The 16,219-nt window shown below is 36.4% G+C and overlaps 1 protein-coding gene across 2 annotated transcripts in view; it reads right to left on the bottom strand.

The window, feature by feature from the left end:
- Positions 1-16,219, bottom strand: part of LOC123764411 (multidrug resistance-associated protein 1) — a 73,041-nt gene that overhangs the window by 24,092 nt on the left and 32,730 nt on the right. Inside the window, exons 17-21 of one of the 2 annotated variants that reach the window (XM_045752253.2) lie at positions 14,877-15,060; positions 14,357-14,471; positions 13,260-13,374; positions 10,543-10,744; positions 6,794-7,014 (exon numbers count right to left, since the gene is read on the bottom strand). In XM_045752253.2, the coding sequence (XP_045608209.2) occupies positions 6,794-7,014; positions 10,543-10,744; positions 13,260-13,374; positions 14,357-14,471; positions 14,877-15,060 (837 nt within the window). Of the gene's footprint in view, positions 1-1,336; positions 1,558-6,793; positions 7,015-10,542; positions 10,745-13,259; positions 13,375-14,356; positions 14,472-14,876; positions 15,061-16,219 lie in introns of both variants that reach the window. The other variant, XM_045752254.2, reaches the window with a different exon arrangement.

Genomic DNA, 16,219 nt, shown 5'->3' with positions numbered 1-16,219 from the left:
AGCTTCAGTATAGTTATGCCATCAAGGTGGAAAACTGTTTTTAGGTCCACTTCATACTCTCATGTGCACACTCCACTGCACCATCATGGTGAAAAAATGTTTGAGAAACCTTGGATAGGAGCTTCTGAAAGGTATAACCGAATACCACAGAAGATAACTGGTGATGAAGTCACTGCTGAGAGCCAGGGAAGGAAATCATGAAACTAAATCAAAGGTGAAGAATAGCAACAAGAAACAATCAATGTGAACAGCTTACAAGCTCGTTAAATGGCAGAAGCATGAACCCTTACACATAGACCAACTAGTTCTACAGAATGGTGAGCATTTACCTTTGGGTAGACTTGTAAGATACCAAAATATGGTGAACTGGGGGACAGGAGCAATAATGGGGTAGTTTCATTGCAGCTGGAGTGGGCCAGCCTGCATCATGGTGGGAAGGGGGGAGGGAGAGATTATTTAGTGTGCTTGTTTGGTACTGTACTTGTCAGTTTTCTTTCGATATTTTAAGACTCAAAATATTTCTATGAGTGAGTGTCAGCATTTTATGGTCTCCTTTCTATGCTTTTATGGGCGGTTTGCATTGGTATCAAGTTTATCTTTGATTCCCATCTGCTCTACTCAGTAGAGGTGACAAGGAGAATTTCCTACAGCACTTGTGGGCAAGAGATACTGGCTGGTCTGACTGATACACTGGATACTGGCTGATCTGACTGATACACTGGATACTGGCTGGTCTGACTGATACACTGGATACTGGCTGGTCTGACTGATACACTGGATACTGGCTGGTCTGACTGATACACTGGATACTGGCTGGTCTGACTGATACACTGGATACTGGCTGGTCTGACTGATAATGGTGACAGCATAACCAACAGGGAGCAACTGAGGGGATACACAAAAAGGTTAACCAACATTAAATAATTCTGGTCAGGAAGTGGTATGAGTAAATAAGTATTGTCTTATGCCAAATTTGTTGAGAAGGAAGTGAAAATTAAATAGGGTATGCCATCAAGACAAGAGCTTTCGCTTCTCTCGCGTTTAAGAGAGGAATATTGAGAACACAATTTCAAGGTGATAATTAGGAAACATTTTGCAGGTTTGAAACGTCAAAAGCTATAATTTATTTACATTGTAATCTATAAACTGCAGATTGGATGATAAAAATATGATTGCAATGAAAATTTGCTCAAGCAAGGTACAAATAATGAACAATTTATTAATAGAAAATGAAAATAGAAAATATGATTCAAGTTTGAAGGAAAGAAAACAGTTCAATGTGAGTAAGGCTAGAGAAGAACTTGCAAATATTACTTCCACAAAAGGTTCTACTTACTTCAAGAGCACAATAGGTAAACTCATTCATCAAATCGGGTAACACGACGTCCATGCTATTTACATCCTTAGAAAATCGACTGAGGAGTCGACCAACTGGGACTGAGTCAAAGAATGTTTGTGGGAGTCTCAGCACATTGTGCAGCAACTTTTGATGAACAATTGCAGATGCTTCTACCATCATGACTGAGATTTTTATCTCAGCAAATAAGTCACCAATGACTGAAATATGAAATATAACCAACCATGTTTGAATATATATGTATAAAAACATATACATTTTACATAATAACCAGAACCGAGTGATCAGACCTTGTTGACAAGGATCATTTTGTATAATAGTTAAATCAAATACAAAATATAAAGGTAATGGTGCACTATATTTTGATATGTCCCTTCAAACCTTAATCTGCACTCAGCAAAGTTTATATATCATATTGATGATATTAATAACTAATGGACAATTTCACCTAAGGTAAGGTCGCAAGTACTTGGTCACTACTGATCAAGCATCTACAACTAAGAAACCTTATAGCATCTGCATCACTGGATGAAACAAAACCCCAATGCCAAAAACTCATTAAATATGGTATACTGAAATTTTGTTTAAATATGAAAGGTATCTAAAAAGGTAAAATTGTAATAAAAATCACATTTAATTATCCCAGGTTCAATGCTTTTTACAAAAATCTAAGAAAAATGCATCAAATCTAATGTGCAATATGTTATATATTTGTTGTTCTTTTTCTTTTTTCAGGCAGATTTATGGCCTTTTTACTGCAATATGATATATACAAGAAAGATGCATTACTATATGTAAAAAATTATTTATATTACATATATTACAAAAACAATGAGGAAAACGATACACACATGGAACCCAAAGTGCGTACTGGTGCTCACACACCAAATCTAAGTTCTTTCGACTCAAATGAGAACATTATCAAAGCACACTGATACACAATGCTACCATGAATATCGTATCAGATTATCATGCTTAGTGTTTTCCCAGTAGTCAAGGACCTTCCTATGGAAGGTCCTTGACCATATGGAGAGTTTTCCCAAAAATATGTCACCAGATCAACTGAAAACATCATCAAAGAATACTGACAATGCTACCACACTCAGTAATATTAAATCTTATTTTACAAATGGGTGATGAAAGTTCCTAGCTAAACATTAACACCCTCGTGCTCACTATTATTATTACTGTATTATTATTTCTAGAGAATCAACTGGAGTAATGCAGAAAAATCTTAAAGAATTATTCAATTGTATGTAAAACTTAAGAAAAACTTAAAAATATAAATATGTACTTTTTTACTGCTTGGACGAGCTGTGAAAGCTTATGTGGTAGCGATCATTCGGCATCCAATAATGACTGCTGACATTGTCATATATATAAGATACGACTCCACTGTTCACCTTGGATGTTTCTTTGATCATTTATCACTTGTTTTCATGTACTGTATTTAATATAGTATGAGTTTTGAATAACTTTATTTATGAGTGCACAATTAAAAAAACTAGGATTGAGTTCATTACTACTACAGCGAGACTTGCCACTAATATTGTAGTGGCAGGTTCACAACACTGTCAACCTCTCAACCTCTAAATGTTGTACATTTACACCAAGCTCCCCAACATCCAAAACAAAACCCTTTCCCCACAACCGATCCTGACACCCACTTAAACCTACACCCACACCCATTCCCTATATCCACACCAATTTCTAAACCCAAACCTACTACTGACACCCACACCCACATGACCAAACATTCACACCTACTCCAAACACCCATATACTAGAAAGGTGAAGTACAGCACTGAAGAATAACCATCAAGAAACAAATTGTTACAGATCAGAGTAGATGAAAACTCACATAGAAACAATAGCAGTGATTGTGAAGTGAACTAAACTAAGTGGGAGGTCTTGAGAATCAATAGATATTAACAAAGTGGGGCCATGTGTTCCATAGCTAGAAAATATGCGACCACATAATGAAGTGTTTTATTGTGTCTTACTTGTTAGAATAAATATTTATTATGTTATACAAATATTTAAATAATTTTAAAGTATATGTTAGAGAAAATATTTGTAGTGCAAGTATTTGTTAGGGGAGGTTCACCTAAATAAACATAATTGAACTGACTTGATTTTGCCCAAATTACCCAGAGATCCAAATTACTGAAGCCCAAATTTGCAAGTTTTTGCTGTATGTACTGGGATTTACATCCATATAAAATGATTCACAGCCTAATTGAGCCAGCATGGCACTTAGGCAATTTGCACACCCCTGATGTTCTTCAGCCCAGCCCTCTTCTTTACCTGTTTTTTCCATGGGTAAGCCCACATTGCATGTTCTATTTCACTCATTTTCCTTTCAGCAGCCTCCTCTTTTTTTTGAGATATACTATACAAGAGTTCTTACATTCTTGTACAGGGATGCTCCCTTGCTCTCTCTCTCCTCTTGAGGCTCTGTTGTGAGTAAGCTTAAGGAGTTACTGAGGGGACACTTAAATTTACGATAAAATAAACAAGCAATGTTGATATGTTTAAAAATTCCATATTCTGCACTGCCACCCCATAAACCATATTCATATTTTTTTTGTAACTGTACTGTTGAACTTGTGTCCAAATATTTTGGTACTAAATTCATATAGTAGTTAAAACAATGAATAACTTGGCAAATGCAAAAAGAGTATAAACATTTGTGTGTGTCCTTCAGGAAGGCTGAACTGCCAATGCAAGAAGTAAAGACAAAAACACAAACAAAAACAAATAATTCCAGAGAACTGGAATTATTTAATTATTCTTACTTGCGTTTACAACTTATTAACCTTCTTCACTGTGGTACCTTCTGGAATCAAGTGTTCCTGAGGGTAAAAAAAAAAATCATCCCTAAAAATCATTTTCCATTCCTTATGGTCTACTGTAATTTCACAGTGAAACTTTAAATGTATCATGTGATGTACATTTACCAAGAGAACCTGATCGTAATGAGATTTCAACCTCATTTCCAGTATGTCAATAAAACATTTTTTTTTTTTTTTCAAATGAAGAGTCACACTCTTCTAATAGTGTACATGAACCAGGCCCATTGATTTTCCATTACTTAAAAAGTTTTTCTTTAGTTCATGATTTTCTATGAAATATCTTGGGAACCAGATCAAATAAATAATTAAAGGGAGACTCAACCATTTTCAGAACATTTCTGGCATCTTTGCTGAGCCAAATTCATATCTCCACTGAATGAAACTTACCAAAACTTATATCATCTAAAATGAAAAGCAATCATATAATTTCTTTCAAAATGGGAACACTGACTTTTCCATAATCCAAACCGTTTATTTGGGTCAAGATTTTCTGTAACAGGATGTGCAAAATAGCCCTATTGAAAAGCAGAGGTGCAATGGGCACACAGAGAACTCTATCATCATCAAAGGCCCAAGATTTTTCAATACACCCTCCACACATTTGGAGCAGCCGACCTTTTGCAGTGTTCAACAGAGAACTTGACAAACAACTTCAAAAGGATTCCTGGTCAACCAGGTTGGGACTCATATCAAGCCGCGAGCAGCCACATCGAATAACCTAGATGATCAGACCATCAACCAGAAGGCCTGGTTAGAGACTGGGCTGCGGGAATATTGCTCCTCGAAATCATCGACAGGCAAACATCAATTTTATTAACCCTTTAAAAACAGAATTTAAAATGAAATGTGTCAATATACAGAACTCCTCACAATTAAAATTAGGTAGCCATCTGATCTTTTTCAAATCCAAGCATATCCATTTTCTTGAGATAACAAATGTGGATGAGAGGAAATGTACCCAAACATTTTTCTCCTGCTTAAAAATCAAACCTTGGTAGGAAACTAATTACATTTGCTTGTTATAGTACAGTATAAATAAGTGTCCTCTACCACCAAATTGTGCCAAGGACATGACAAATTGGGGAAGAGGACTGGAAATAATATCAGATAATCCAAAAATGGAGGTACAGGTAATGGAGGTTCCCCTGTATACAAATAAAAATGAGATTAAAAATAACAAATCAGTATTATGCCATGGTGCACTGCTAAAACAGATTAATTGAGACTAGACCTGTTCTGTTCTTCTCGGGCATCTGATCTACTGAAGGGAAGGAACTATCAGGGGAAAGCACCAAGCCACTACGACTATAGCACTGGGAAGGGGGTCAGGATAAGGATTTGGGATGGGACGGGGGGACGATGGAGGATGGGGAAGCTCTACTTAGAGCTTCCCCATTTTTTGCCATTTCTTGCACAGAACAACAATAAATTTTGTATAAAAATGCATTTTAAAAAAATTGTACTGTACTTAAAGGTAAACTATGGGGGGGGAATAAAAATTTTGGATTTTTTATGCTTACCTTAGATTAGAGTTTATTTTTTTCTTGTTAATCTCTGTAGTAGAAATTTTAGTACTGTATACAGAACATTACTACTGCAATATATTCAATAAATAGCACTTAAAAAAAGAAGCCACACTATGCTACTGAATACTTTATAAGCAGCCACATCTAACCCCCCTTATGATTTGCTTTATTGGCATTTTTTAATTTGAACCACTGCCAATAGTTCCTTTTCATTTGTATTACTTATAAGAAAAAGAAGCACTAATTCCATACAAGCCAAGAAAATATTACAAATATTTTTTGCTATATAAAAAATGGTCCAAGTAACTTAATAGCTTAACAATTGAAACTGACTCTTAGATTTGCTAAATAACATGTAACTTTCTATTATTCAAGAGTTGAACAATAATGCCTCACTTTACTGCACTTCTCACTTTATACTGTGGAATAACTGACCTTATCTAATGGCACTGAACTCTTAAGGAGTTGGAGTGGAGATAAATTGTGATGCTTGAGAGGTCTAAAACAATGAACACCTTTTTTATTTTTATAAGAGACCATAAAACATTGGGAGAGTAGTTAGGCTATCATTCTGTGCAAGCAATCTAGAGGTCTGAGGTTTGAATCTCCACTGTAGCAGAAAAATTAAGGTCAAAATAAATTAAAGGTAATTTTCACCACAGCATCTTTATTCCCACATACTGTACTTATGAAAACCAATCTAGTTCACAAATTTCCAGCCAATTGGGGCACGATATTCTGTAATATTTTTCTGTCATTGATACTGACCTAGACCCCAAAAATGTTATTGGTAAACATTCATTCCTGTTCCCTTTACCATGCACTGTGAGTGGTTTACTTTGTACTTTTACTTTGTACATCAAATAAGAATGACTGCATAGTTTTTAGAGAAACAAGATCTCAAAGAAAAATAATCCTACATTACATTAATCTCAAATCTACAGTAGCCCAATCAATACATCCAACAAATAGAGCATATTGCAATAATTTAAGTCCAAAATTGCAAAATGTGTTTTCGAAGAGCAACGAGAACGTTAAGAACCTAAACCACATACCGTAAAGAAGCATAATAGCCATGATCGTAGACTCCAAGGTAAAACATTATCCAAAGTGTCAATGTCCTTGCCAAATCGATTGATTAGACGCCCAACAGGATTTGTATCAAAGAAGTGCATTGGCAAACGCATGACACCATGAAGAATATCGGCATGAAGTTTGGCTCCAGCATCAACAGCACCGAATGACAAGGAAAATGCTCCAGCCAGGATGAAAAGTGCTGCAGAACAAACATATTTCAGTCAAATGCAATTGGTTTCCATAAAGTTTCAACTATATAGATGACCAATAAACAAAATTTCAATTAGGAGTAAGGGGAAGGAAAGACAGTCTTAAATATTATTGATATTCAGTGATACAAGCACAGAATACACTTATCAGTATGTATAATAGTTTAAATTATATATTCAAAATCAAGTTGCAAGGAACTATGTTCATAAAATATACAGGAAAATATTTTCAGGTAATTCAGGTAATAAAACAAATTCCCTAGATTTTTGTACAAGCCAGTTGCTTCTGCCATTTACCCCTCATATTTTCATTGTTTATCTGCTTACTGCTGCCATTTATCTGTGCATTCCCGCAGTTTACCTGCTCATTCACCCCTATTACTCAAAAATGGTGAACACGAATTCATTTGGATTGCCAAGATCTTACAATACTGTACTTACATTGACAATAGAGAAACCAGAATAATGTGAGGTAAGTAGCATGTCAGAATTATCATGGTTCTTCATTGGCTAACAATCATCACTGAGACCCCATAATTCAGTTAAGAGATCCTGTGTGGCTACACAGCTATTTGTATGCTTCTGTTTTTTTCCTCACATAGACCAGTAGTTATTTTATCTGTGTTTATTCAGTTCATGCATCAGCAGTGATCATTCTCCTCTTTAGTTCTTTTCCTAGGAGGGCATTTTTAAACGGCTAGTTTTATCTGGAGCCATGTGCTCCATTCTTTCTATCTTACCTTCATCTGAGGTTGTCAGTGGCCCAGTTGGAGGGGGATTCCCCTTTTCATAACTGGTGTGGGGTAAGATTATGTTCATGGGTCAGGCTCTTTTATCTGACTACTACTACTATTCTCTGGAGGTAAAGGTAATGCATTTGACTTTTTAGAATTTGGCTACTTGGCCTGACTGTACTTGCCTTCGAGTATGGGGCCTCAGTTTGGAAATAATGTCTCCTCATGCTGTTTAGCATTCAACTTGTGGGCCTTAAGATCCCAGTGCTGCACAGATTCCATCAATTTCATCTTCCTATTGATTAAGACTAATGGGATTTCCTTTTTTCTGGGAAATAGGAACCATGCATAGAAGCTAGGACACACCAACTGGAAAAGGTACTTGCCAGGAACAATATGGGCTCACACAGAGCCAAGGGAAATGTAAAAAAGGAGACTATTCAACCAAGGCAAGGAAAGACACAATGGAATGAAAATCCCAATTGAGGAATATAGCAAGAAGCTACAAGATGAATTGGATACAGCATACTAAAAGAATGATCTAACAAATGGCTACTAGAGTTTAGCTCAGTCATGTGCAAAGTAATGAAACAGAGCTGAGAACAGGTGGCCAGACAAAGTACTAAATGATAATGAAATCCTTCAAAAATCAGAATCTAAGACATTGAAGTTAATATGGCATCAAACCTGTCTCCTGAAAGCCCACATCACAGACATTAGTGATATATGATAGGTTGATCAACATAAGAATTTTTTTAGAAATCTGAGGTTAGAAATTACTAAAGACCTTGTATATTACAAATGTCAGACTGATCCTGGAATATGTGACAGACAAAAGAGAGAAAAGCACCAAAGAACCACTCTGAAAGATACAGAAATCCCAAACCACTGCAGGCAAGTGAAGTACTATAAGTATTAGGACTATGACCAAGAGGGATTGGGGAAAGTTTGGAGAACCAGACAAAACACACCCAATTTCCCAAAATTGCCAATGTCAGGTGGCCAAAGGAATGACTACAACGACACCCCCCCTGTAAACGACATGAAACTGCAACGACTGTTTTGTGAAATTTCATATATTTTCTCTTCTCCCATCTTCCCCTTGACCCTATTATCTCCATCCCCTTGGTCCCCCTTGGTCCCCCTTGGTCCCCCTTGGTCCCCCTTGGTCCCTCCCCCTTTCCCCCCACTATCCTATTAGCCTTTCTCCTCCCCACTTTCAACCCTCTCCTACTTCTCTCAGAAAGTTAATTATTAAGGACTGAAACAACTGTATGGTTCAATTGGAAGTTGTCCATTATATGATTTTGAGGATCAATGTTCTCACAGCCCAGTCTCTGACCGGGCCTCCTGGTTGCTAGTCTGATCAACCAGGCTGTTGGATGCGGCTGCTTGCAGCCTGACGTATGAATCACAGCCTGGTTGATCAGATATCCTTTGAAGGTGCTTGTCATATTCTCTTTTGAACACTGCAAGAGGTCGGCCAGTTATGCCTTGTACATGTAGGGAAAGTGTGTTGAAAAGTTTTGGGGCTTTGATGTTGATCGAGTTCTCTCTCAGCGTGCTTATTGCACCTCTGTTTTTCAGTAGGGCTATTTTGCACATCCTGCCATGCCTTCTGGTCTCATTTGGTGTTATTTCTGTGTGACCTCTCAGAAAATGTATTACAGTATTAAGACAGACAAACAACAATATAAGGTCTTATCCCCTCCCTTCATCCCTTCCCAACCACCTTGGCCTGCCTTTCATGCTTCCCCCTTCACCACCACCTTGGCCTTCCCCTCCCTTTATGCTCCCACCTTTCTCACCCTCCACTTCCCCCCCCCTCCTTCCTGTCTCTAGAAAATATATTTCAAAGAAATTGCGTGGGTAAATGGCGGAATAACTTCACACTCTATGGACATCATATTCTTGATTTCATCCTAGATTCATTTCAGACCTCGTGAAAATCCCTCGGTATTGAGTTACATGCTATATTGCTTAAAGCATTAAACTTAAGCCTACCCCAAGCAGCCTATGTCCATCCCATGCCCCACACCATTTCCCCTACAAATTTGAGTGAGGCTAGCACCAAGCGTCTGGCCTCAAACTTTGGACAGACACCTCTCTCTTGTAGTACTGTACATACATACAACTGGGTACAAATGAATGAGTTTGGGAGGACATAAATAGAACTGCCTTGTATGGGTCAATAGGCCTTCTGCAGTTTCTTTATTATTATGTTCAAATGATTGCTTGAACTGGTACACTTCATTACAACCAGAGTTGTGAAAAACCTTATGAACATTATATAATTATATAAAGGAATTTTATACCAAGATGATTACTGCAGTGTCGTAGTAACATTTGTAAACAATCACTGCATTTACTTAATAAGCAATCATGAAATGATAAAAATACTTTTTCCATGAGTCAAGATAAACCCCAAGATATTCATATAGAGCTATTATAGCCATAATAGCCTTATTGGCATAAAATCCGTACAATAATAGTTCAAGTCAGCACATGATAACCACATTACCCAGTGAATCAATGTACTGTATAACATTAAAAGCACTTTAAGAGTTAATCAAATTTATTAAATTTTTAAACAAAAACTTAAATATTTACAAGAAAAGCTGCGTTCCATAATCAATACTTTCAGCTGAACACCACCACATCACACACAAACATTGATACAAACACTTGGAGCAGTGCTATTAAACCTTCCTTACTAGTATGCTTAGAGATCAAATTCACTGGAAATATATGAGAAATGCCAGATAAATAATCCAAAACACTAACCTTGTCCGAAACCTAAAGCTCCATAGACCCCAAGATACATGTCTCTTGTTTTGGTATCATTGTCAGTATCTTCAGCCCACACTGAGAGCCATACATTAGAGCCCAATGTAGAGGCTTGAGAAAATACATAAAACACAAGTGTCAACACAGTGGACCAAACACCAATGGCTTGGATATAATACCGATACACGCCAAAGTCGACCTGAAATGAGAGATTTTCATCAGTGCATTTTTTAATGATACACAAAGGAGAAATACTATACTGTATTATCAAACTTATTTTGCTAGATATCTGTGAACTGAGTTTATATGACTGGACAATGGTTACAATCAAGAAAATAACTTAAAAGCTGAATTACAAACTAATGATTGAATTCTCAAGTAGATCTGAACACAAAGACCACTGAATGCATGATTTAAATGAATAAAATTATTGGAAGATACAGTTTAATGCTCTTAAATGAAGGATTCTGAACCAAGGAGATTATAATAGAGCTGCCAGTCATCCACTGACCCATGTTGAAATTTCCAAATATCTGAATACAGGAATAATAATGGTTAGAAGCAATTTTAAAGAAAAGAATCAATGTCTCAATGTTAAACAGGCACCTCCCAAATCTGGACTTCCTTATAACAGATACATACTGTACCTCTAAACAACCGACAAAATTTGATCGCCTGTTTTCCCATCCAAATTTTGAATTTAGAAAAAATGTCTCAAATCCAGATCATTAGGCAAAGTAATATCCTGATGATCATATTTTTGTCTAATTTGTATATATTCTTGTATTTTAATTGCTCAGTGGATGTCAATATTTACATCTGTGGAAGTGCCAGAAATGTTATTCTAAAAATGGTTACAAAACCATATCTCGCTACTAATTATTTATTATTAGAGCGACTTCATAAGATATTTCATAGAATATCTTTAGTTTAAGAAAGTTTTGGGCATGGGAAAAGTGATGAGCCTGGTTTATTAGTATGTATCTTAGTCTTCCCTCTGAAAAATATCCTTCAAGATGATGGATCCTCAGAAATACTGGAAATGAGGAAGAAATCTCTTTACATACAGATTCTCTTGGTAGTTGTCCATCATATGGTATGATGTCTGCAGAGTGCCATATAGTAGGGGAGTGCCAGGCATAAGAGTAAGAAAAGACACTTCACTGATCCAGTTTAGCCAGTTGGACTGCCACTAGTGGTGGGCAGCAAGGTTTGAAGCAAGTTCTCACCTAGATGTGCTTGCGGGGGTTGAGCTTTGGCTCTTTGGTCCTGCCTCTAGACTGTCAATCAACTAGTGTACAGATTCTGGAGCCTACCGAGTTCTATCAAATCTACTTTTGAAACTGTGTATAGTCTGACTCCACCACATCACTGCCTAATACAGTATATTTGTTAACTACTCCGACACTGAAAAACTTCTTTCTAATGTCTCTGTGGCTCATTTGGGTACGAAGTTTCCACCTGTGTCCCCTTGTACATGTTCCACCCATGCTAAATAGTTTGTCTTTGTCTACCCTGTCAATTCCCCTGAGAATTTTGTAGGTGGTGATCATGTCTCCCCTTGCCTTTATGTCTTCCAGGGAAGTGAGGTTTAGTTCCCGTAGCATTTCCTCATAGCTCATACCTTTCAATTCAGGGACAGTGTGTGACAGTGAGTGCATGTGTGTGTAATTACCAAAGTGTACTTAAAGGATGAGAGCTACACTTGAGGTGTCCTGTCTTCCCAGTACTGTCGTATTATGCTTTGAAATTACTGACGGTTTTGGCCTCCTCCACCTTCTCCCTTGTTCCGTCTAGTTGTTCTACTTGTTAACTTGTTCTGTCTTACAAGATGTGTAAAAGTGAATTTTCTTACATTTCTTTTAGCAGTTCCTTTTAGTTAGCTTAAATCGATAACCTCGTGCTCCAAGTTCCAGGTCTCAAGAATTCTGCCTTACCAATGTCATTAATTTTGAGTTTCACCGGTTTTCGTTCATTAATATGGGCCCTTTTTCCTTTGAAAATGAGATTTCAAGGCTAGGGCATGGGGAAATATGCTGGATGTAGTTACATTTCTTTACAGACAGATTCTCTTGGCAGTTCTCATTTCTGTCATTTATATGGCTGATTTTGCTCGGAGAAATCAACCCATAGAACATGGGAAATATTAGTTTATGAATGGTAACTCTTTTAATACGGCTCCAGTCACGTTTCTGGTGATTTTTGTAGATTGTCTTGATATTACGTGAAATAGTTGGAGCCCTGGGAAAGCTGTTGAGGATATTAAAACCAAATTCAAGGGTTTGTTTACATTTTGAGTTAGCAAGGTTTTTGTTCACTCAGATATGGCCCTGCTACCTTTTGAAAACGAGTTTTGAGGTTGGGGACATGAGAAATAAGCTAGATGAGGTTAAATTTTTGTGCAGACAAGTTCAATTGGAAGTTGTCTATTATAGGTCGAGACAAAAATTTTGCTAAGGTAATTTAGTCCATAGGGCATGGGAAATGCATCCTGGAGGCATCTCTCGTTGCAACAAGTTCCTGAATGCAATGATTTGGGGTTGGCTCCATATAGTTTGCTGAACTGAGGTTGTACTGTACATACACTGGCTCACAAAAATGGGCAATGCATAAAACTTTGATTTTAAAAATAAATATTAAAAACAATGAAAAAAAGAAAACAAAGAGCTCTCAAATGTAACTTATTTTTCTGAGCATATGTAACCGTGGTCTACCTTTCCAGTCTCGGCTTTCTCAGCTTCAATAATTTTATCTCCAGGCTTCACATCTGACGGCACCTTCTCTGATTCACTGATCTTTTTACTGCCCCGTCGATGGTAACCATCTTTGCTGCAGTGGGGTGGATATTGAGGAAACAATTAAAATATAACAGGCAACCTTAATTATCATCATCAGTTCTTCATACACAATTTTTCCATCCACATTAAGTTTACTTTGTTTTAGTCATTTAGTCACAAATTATCAAGCTCTAAATCTTATAAAAATTATGATTTTACTCAGCTGAAGTATTAAAAATAAAATAAAAAGGAAACAAAGTACTGTATGTAGAGAATAAGTAAAAATTTTGGCTGAAATTAAATAACTTGACCCACACAAACGAAAACGGAGTCATGTCTAACAAATATCGATTAATCACAAGAAAACTAATTCAAGCAAAATATTGTTTGTATAAAAGAGAAAACAATATAAAAATTGCAGTCATCATAAGAACAGTACTAAATAAGCTACATAGTAGTTTAAGTGATTTTGAAGTACTGTACTGTATAGCTAATAGTACTTCAATGAGCTTGTGAACTGAGTATGTGGTATCTGAAATGGTAATGTCCTTTCTGATTATTTCTTCATTGTTTGTGAAGATCAGATCTAGATTATTTTTCTTCCTAGTTGGCTCTGATCTGTTGGTTGTGTGAAAATTTGTCACAGAAACTAAGTAGTTCTTTGACCTGTGGTTGGTTATTTCCAGTTTGATTTCCTTGTATAACATGATTGTTTGCTATTCTTTATCTTGGACTGGATAAATTAAAGTGTTCAATGAAAATAATATCTGGTATTGGGTTTGCCAGATTATTGAGGCTATTCTCTATATTGTTTATCTACTGGTAAAAATCTGAACATGGATAATTCACATTGCCACAAATTTTCAGAAAATCCATTGCAAACTACTTTAAACAGAGCAATGGTCAAACTTGTCTAGAAATGGCATTCATTAGGTATCGTGGTGCAGAACCACACGTCAAATACTCTTACTACATAAAAGTAGAGGATAGTAAAAAAGTTAATAAAATAGAGTACACAGCATTACAGCACTAACTTGTCCCTCTCTGCACTGCCTTCACTCTCACTCTCTCTCTTCTGCCGGAACAGCTGTTTCTCTATTACCTCTTTGCCCAGAGAACTTTCCAATTGTTGTCTGATGTCTTCCAGATCTAAGAAAAAACACCTAATCTGAGATCTACATAAAGAACCTACAGCTTTGCACAGTACTACAAAAACTTAAATAGCTGCTAAAATCTACTAATTCTTGCCACCCACCAACAAAACCAATTTAACCACAAAAAAGCAAACACATTTCACAATGGCCTAAAAGTCAATGCTTACAACCCAAATTACAATTTGTGTAAACAATTTGACTTTTACAATATGAAACAGTTAAAAGACAAACTATAAACTATAAATGCTTAAGACAAATTAGATAAAAAAAATTTAACTTTTTTCTTTAAACAATCAAAACATGATTATACCAGCAGTGAGTAAATGTTCTAAAAACATTTCAAAGAGACACCTAATACTGCTATTAGCTAAGAATAACAGCATGTTTGAATTAAGCCTACCTTCTAAGGGATCATCTTCTTCTGATACCTCAGATAAATACTGGAGGAGAAATTCTTGGAATTTTCCTTTTCTTTCTAACAATTCTCTGTAGGTTCCTTCTTCAGTGATAACTCCATTGCTTAAGACAATTATCTTGTCTACTTGAGGTAGATATGTCAAACCATGGGTCACCAACAAGCGAGTCTGTAAATATTAATGATAAGGATTCAGGTGACTTATGTATATGGTTCAACATTTGAATAAATATGATTAAGGTTTATATAATTATAGTAAAGGACTAGCAAATTCACAATAACTGCAGGAAAAGCTAGCTTTATATTTATGAAAATCACAGCCATGTATGTCAACAATCCACACTAACCCATGTTAGAACTTTTGTAAAATATCCCCCATCTTATACCAAAGTATTTAATCCAGCCCAAAAGTCTGTACGAGCTCAAGTTATCTGAAGCCTGCTGAACCAAAAATTTAGGTTATCTGTCCAAAATCAGGTCTTGATAATTTTTGGGCAAAACTTCACCATATCTAGACAGAGATCTGGAAAACCATAGATTTGGCCGGATAATGCACACTGGCATATAGTAAGTCGAGTCTGGATAATTTTCTTGAGAAACTTAGCCATATCCGGACAGAAATCCAAATACAGTAACTGGAGATTAGGTTATGTAAATTTTCAAGACCTACACATTTCAAGATCTACAGTATAAAAAAACAAAAGATAAATTACAGTACAACAATTTAAGCCGACATTTGTTTTAATTATATTTTTAATTTATAGTGTGTGTGGAAATTCAAACTATGCTGGTTGTGGTATAAAAAATTCTGAATATGGTAAATTTTTGGAGTTCCCTAGTTAGAATTCTGCTTATCCGGATGTCTGACTTATTCAGTGAGAGGTCCTTCCTATACAGTCCAGATAAGAGAGCTTAGACAGTAGGTACAATAAAACCCAAAAGACTACTATGTATGCAACTTGGCAATACAGACTGCCAAACTGTGCTCTAACTACCAAACCATCCCAGATAGGTACCCATAACTATTACCAGATGGCATCAACTCACCACAACCTTACCCTCTTATATTATCTGTATGATCTACAGGACTATGTGGAGGGAAAGAGGATGGTGTACCATAAATACTTCCCACCAACTAGCATAGTTATTCTGTGTCAGAATGGGTTGTTTTGCCTTTTCTTTCTCTTGGCATTTTCTTGATTGGCATTTTATGCCGAATACTGTTGCCTCGTTCTTAACGGTGTTGGCGGAGCAGCTACAATTTGCGTTTGGGGTCGATACTACCTTGAGCCCGTTTTGCAAGTTTTCTTGTGCACTGATTCACCTTT

Source organism: Procambarus clarkii, chromosome 82 (assembly GCF_040958095.1).
Source record: "Procambarus clarkii isolate CNS0578487 chromosome 82, FALCON_Pclarkii_2.0, whole genome shotgun sequence".
Taxonomy (NCBI): Eukaryota; Metazoa; Arthropoda; class Malacostraca; order Decapoda; family Cambaridae; genus Procambarus; species Procambarus clarkii.
Note: the sequence above shows the minus strand (reverse complement) of the source record. Positions and strands in the feature narration are given on the sequence as shown.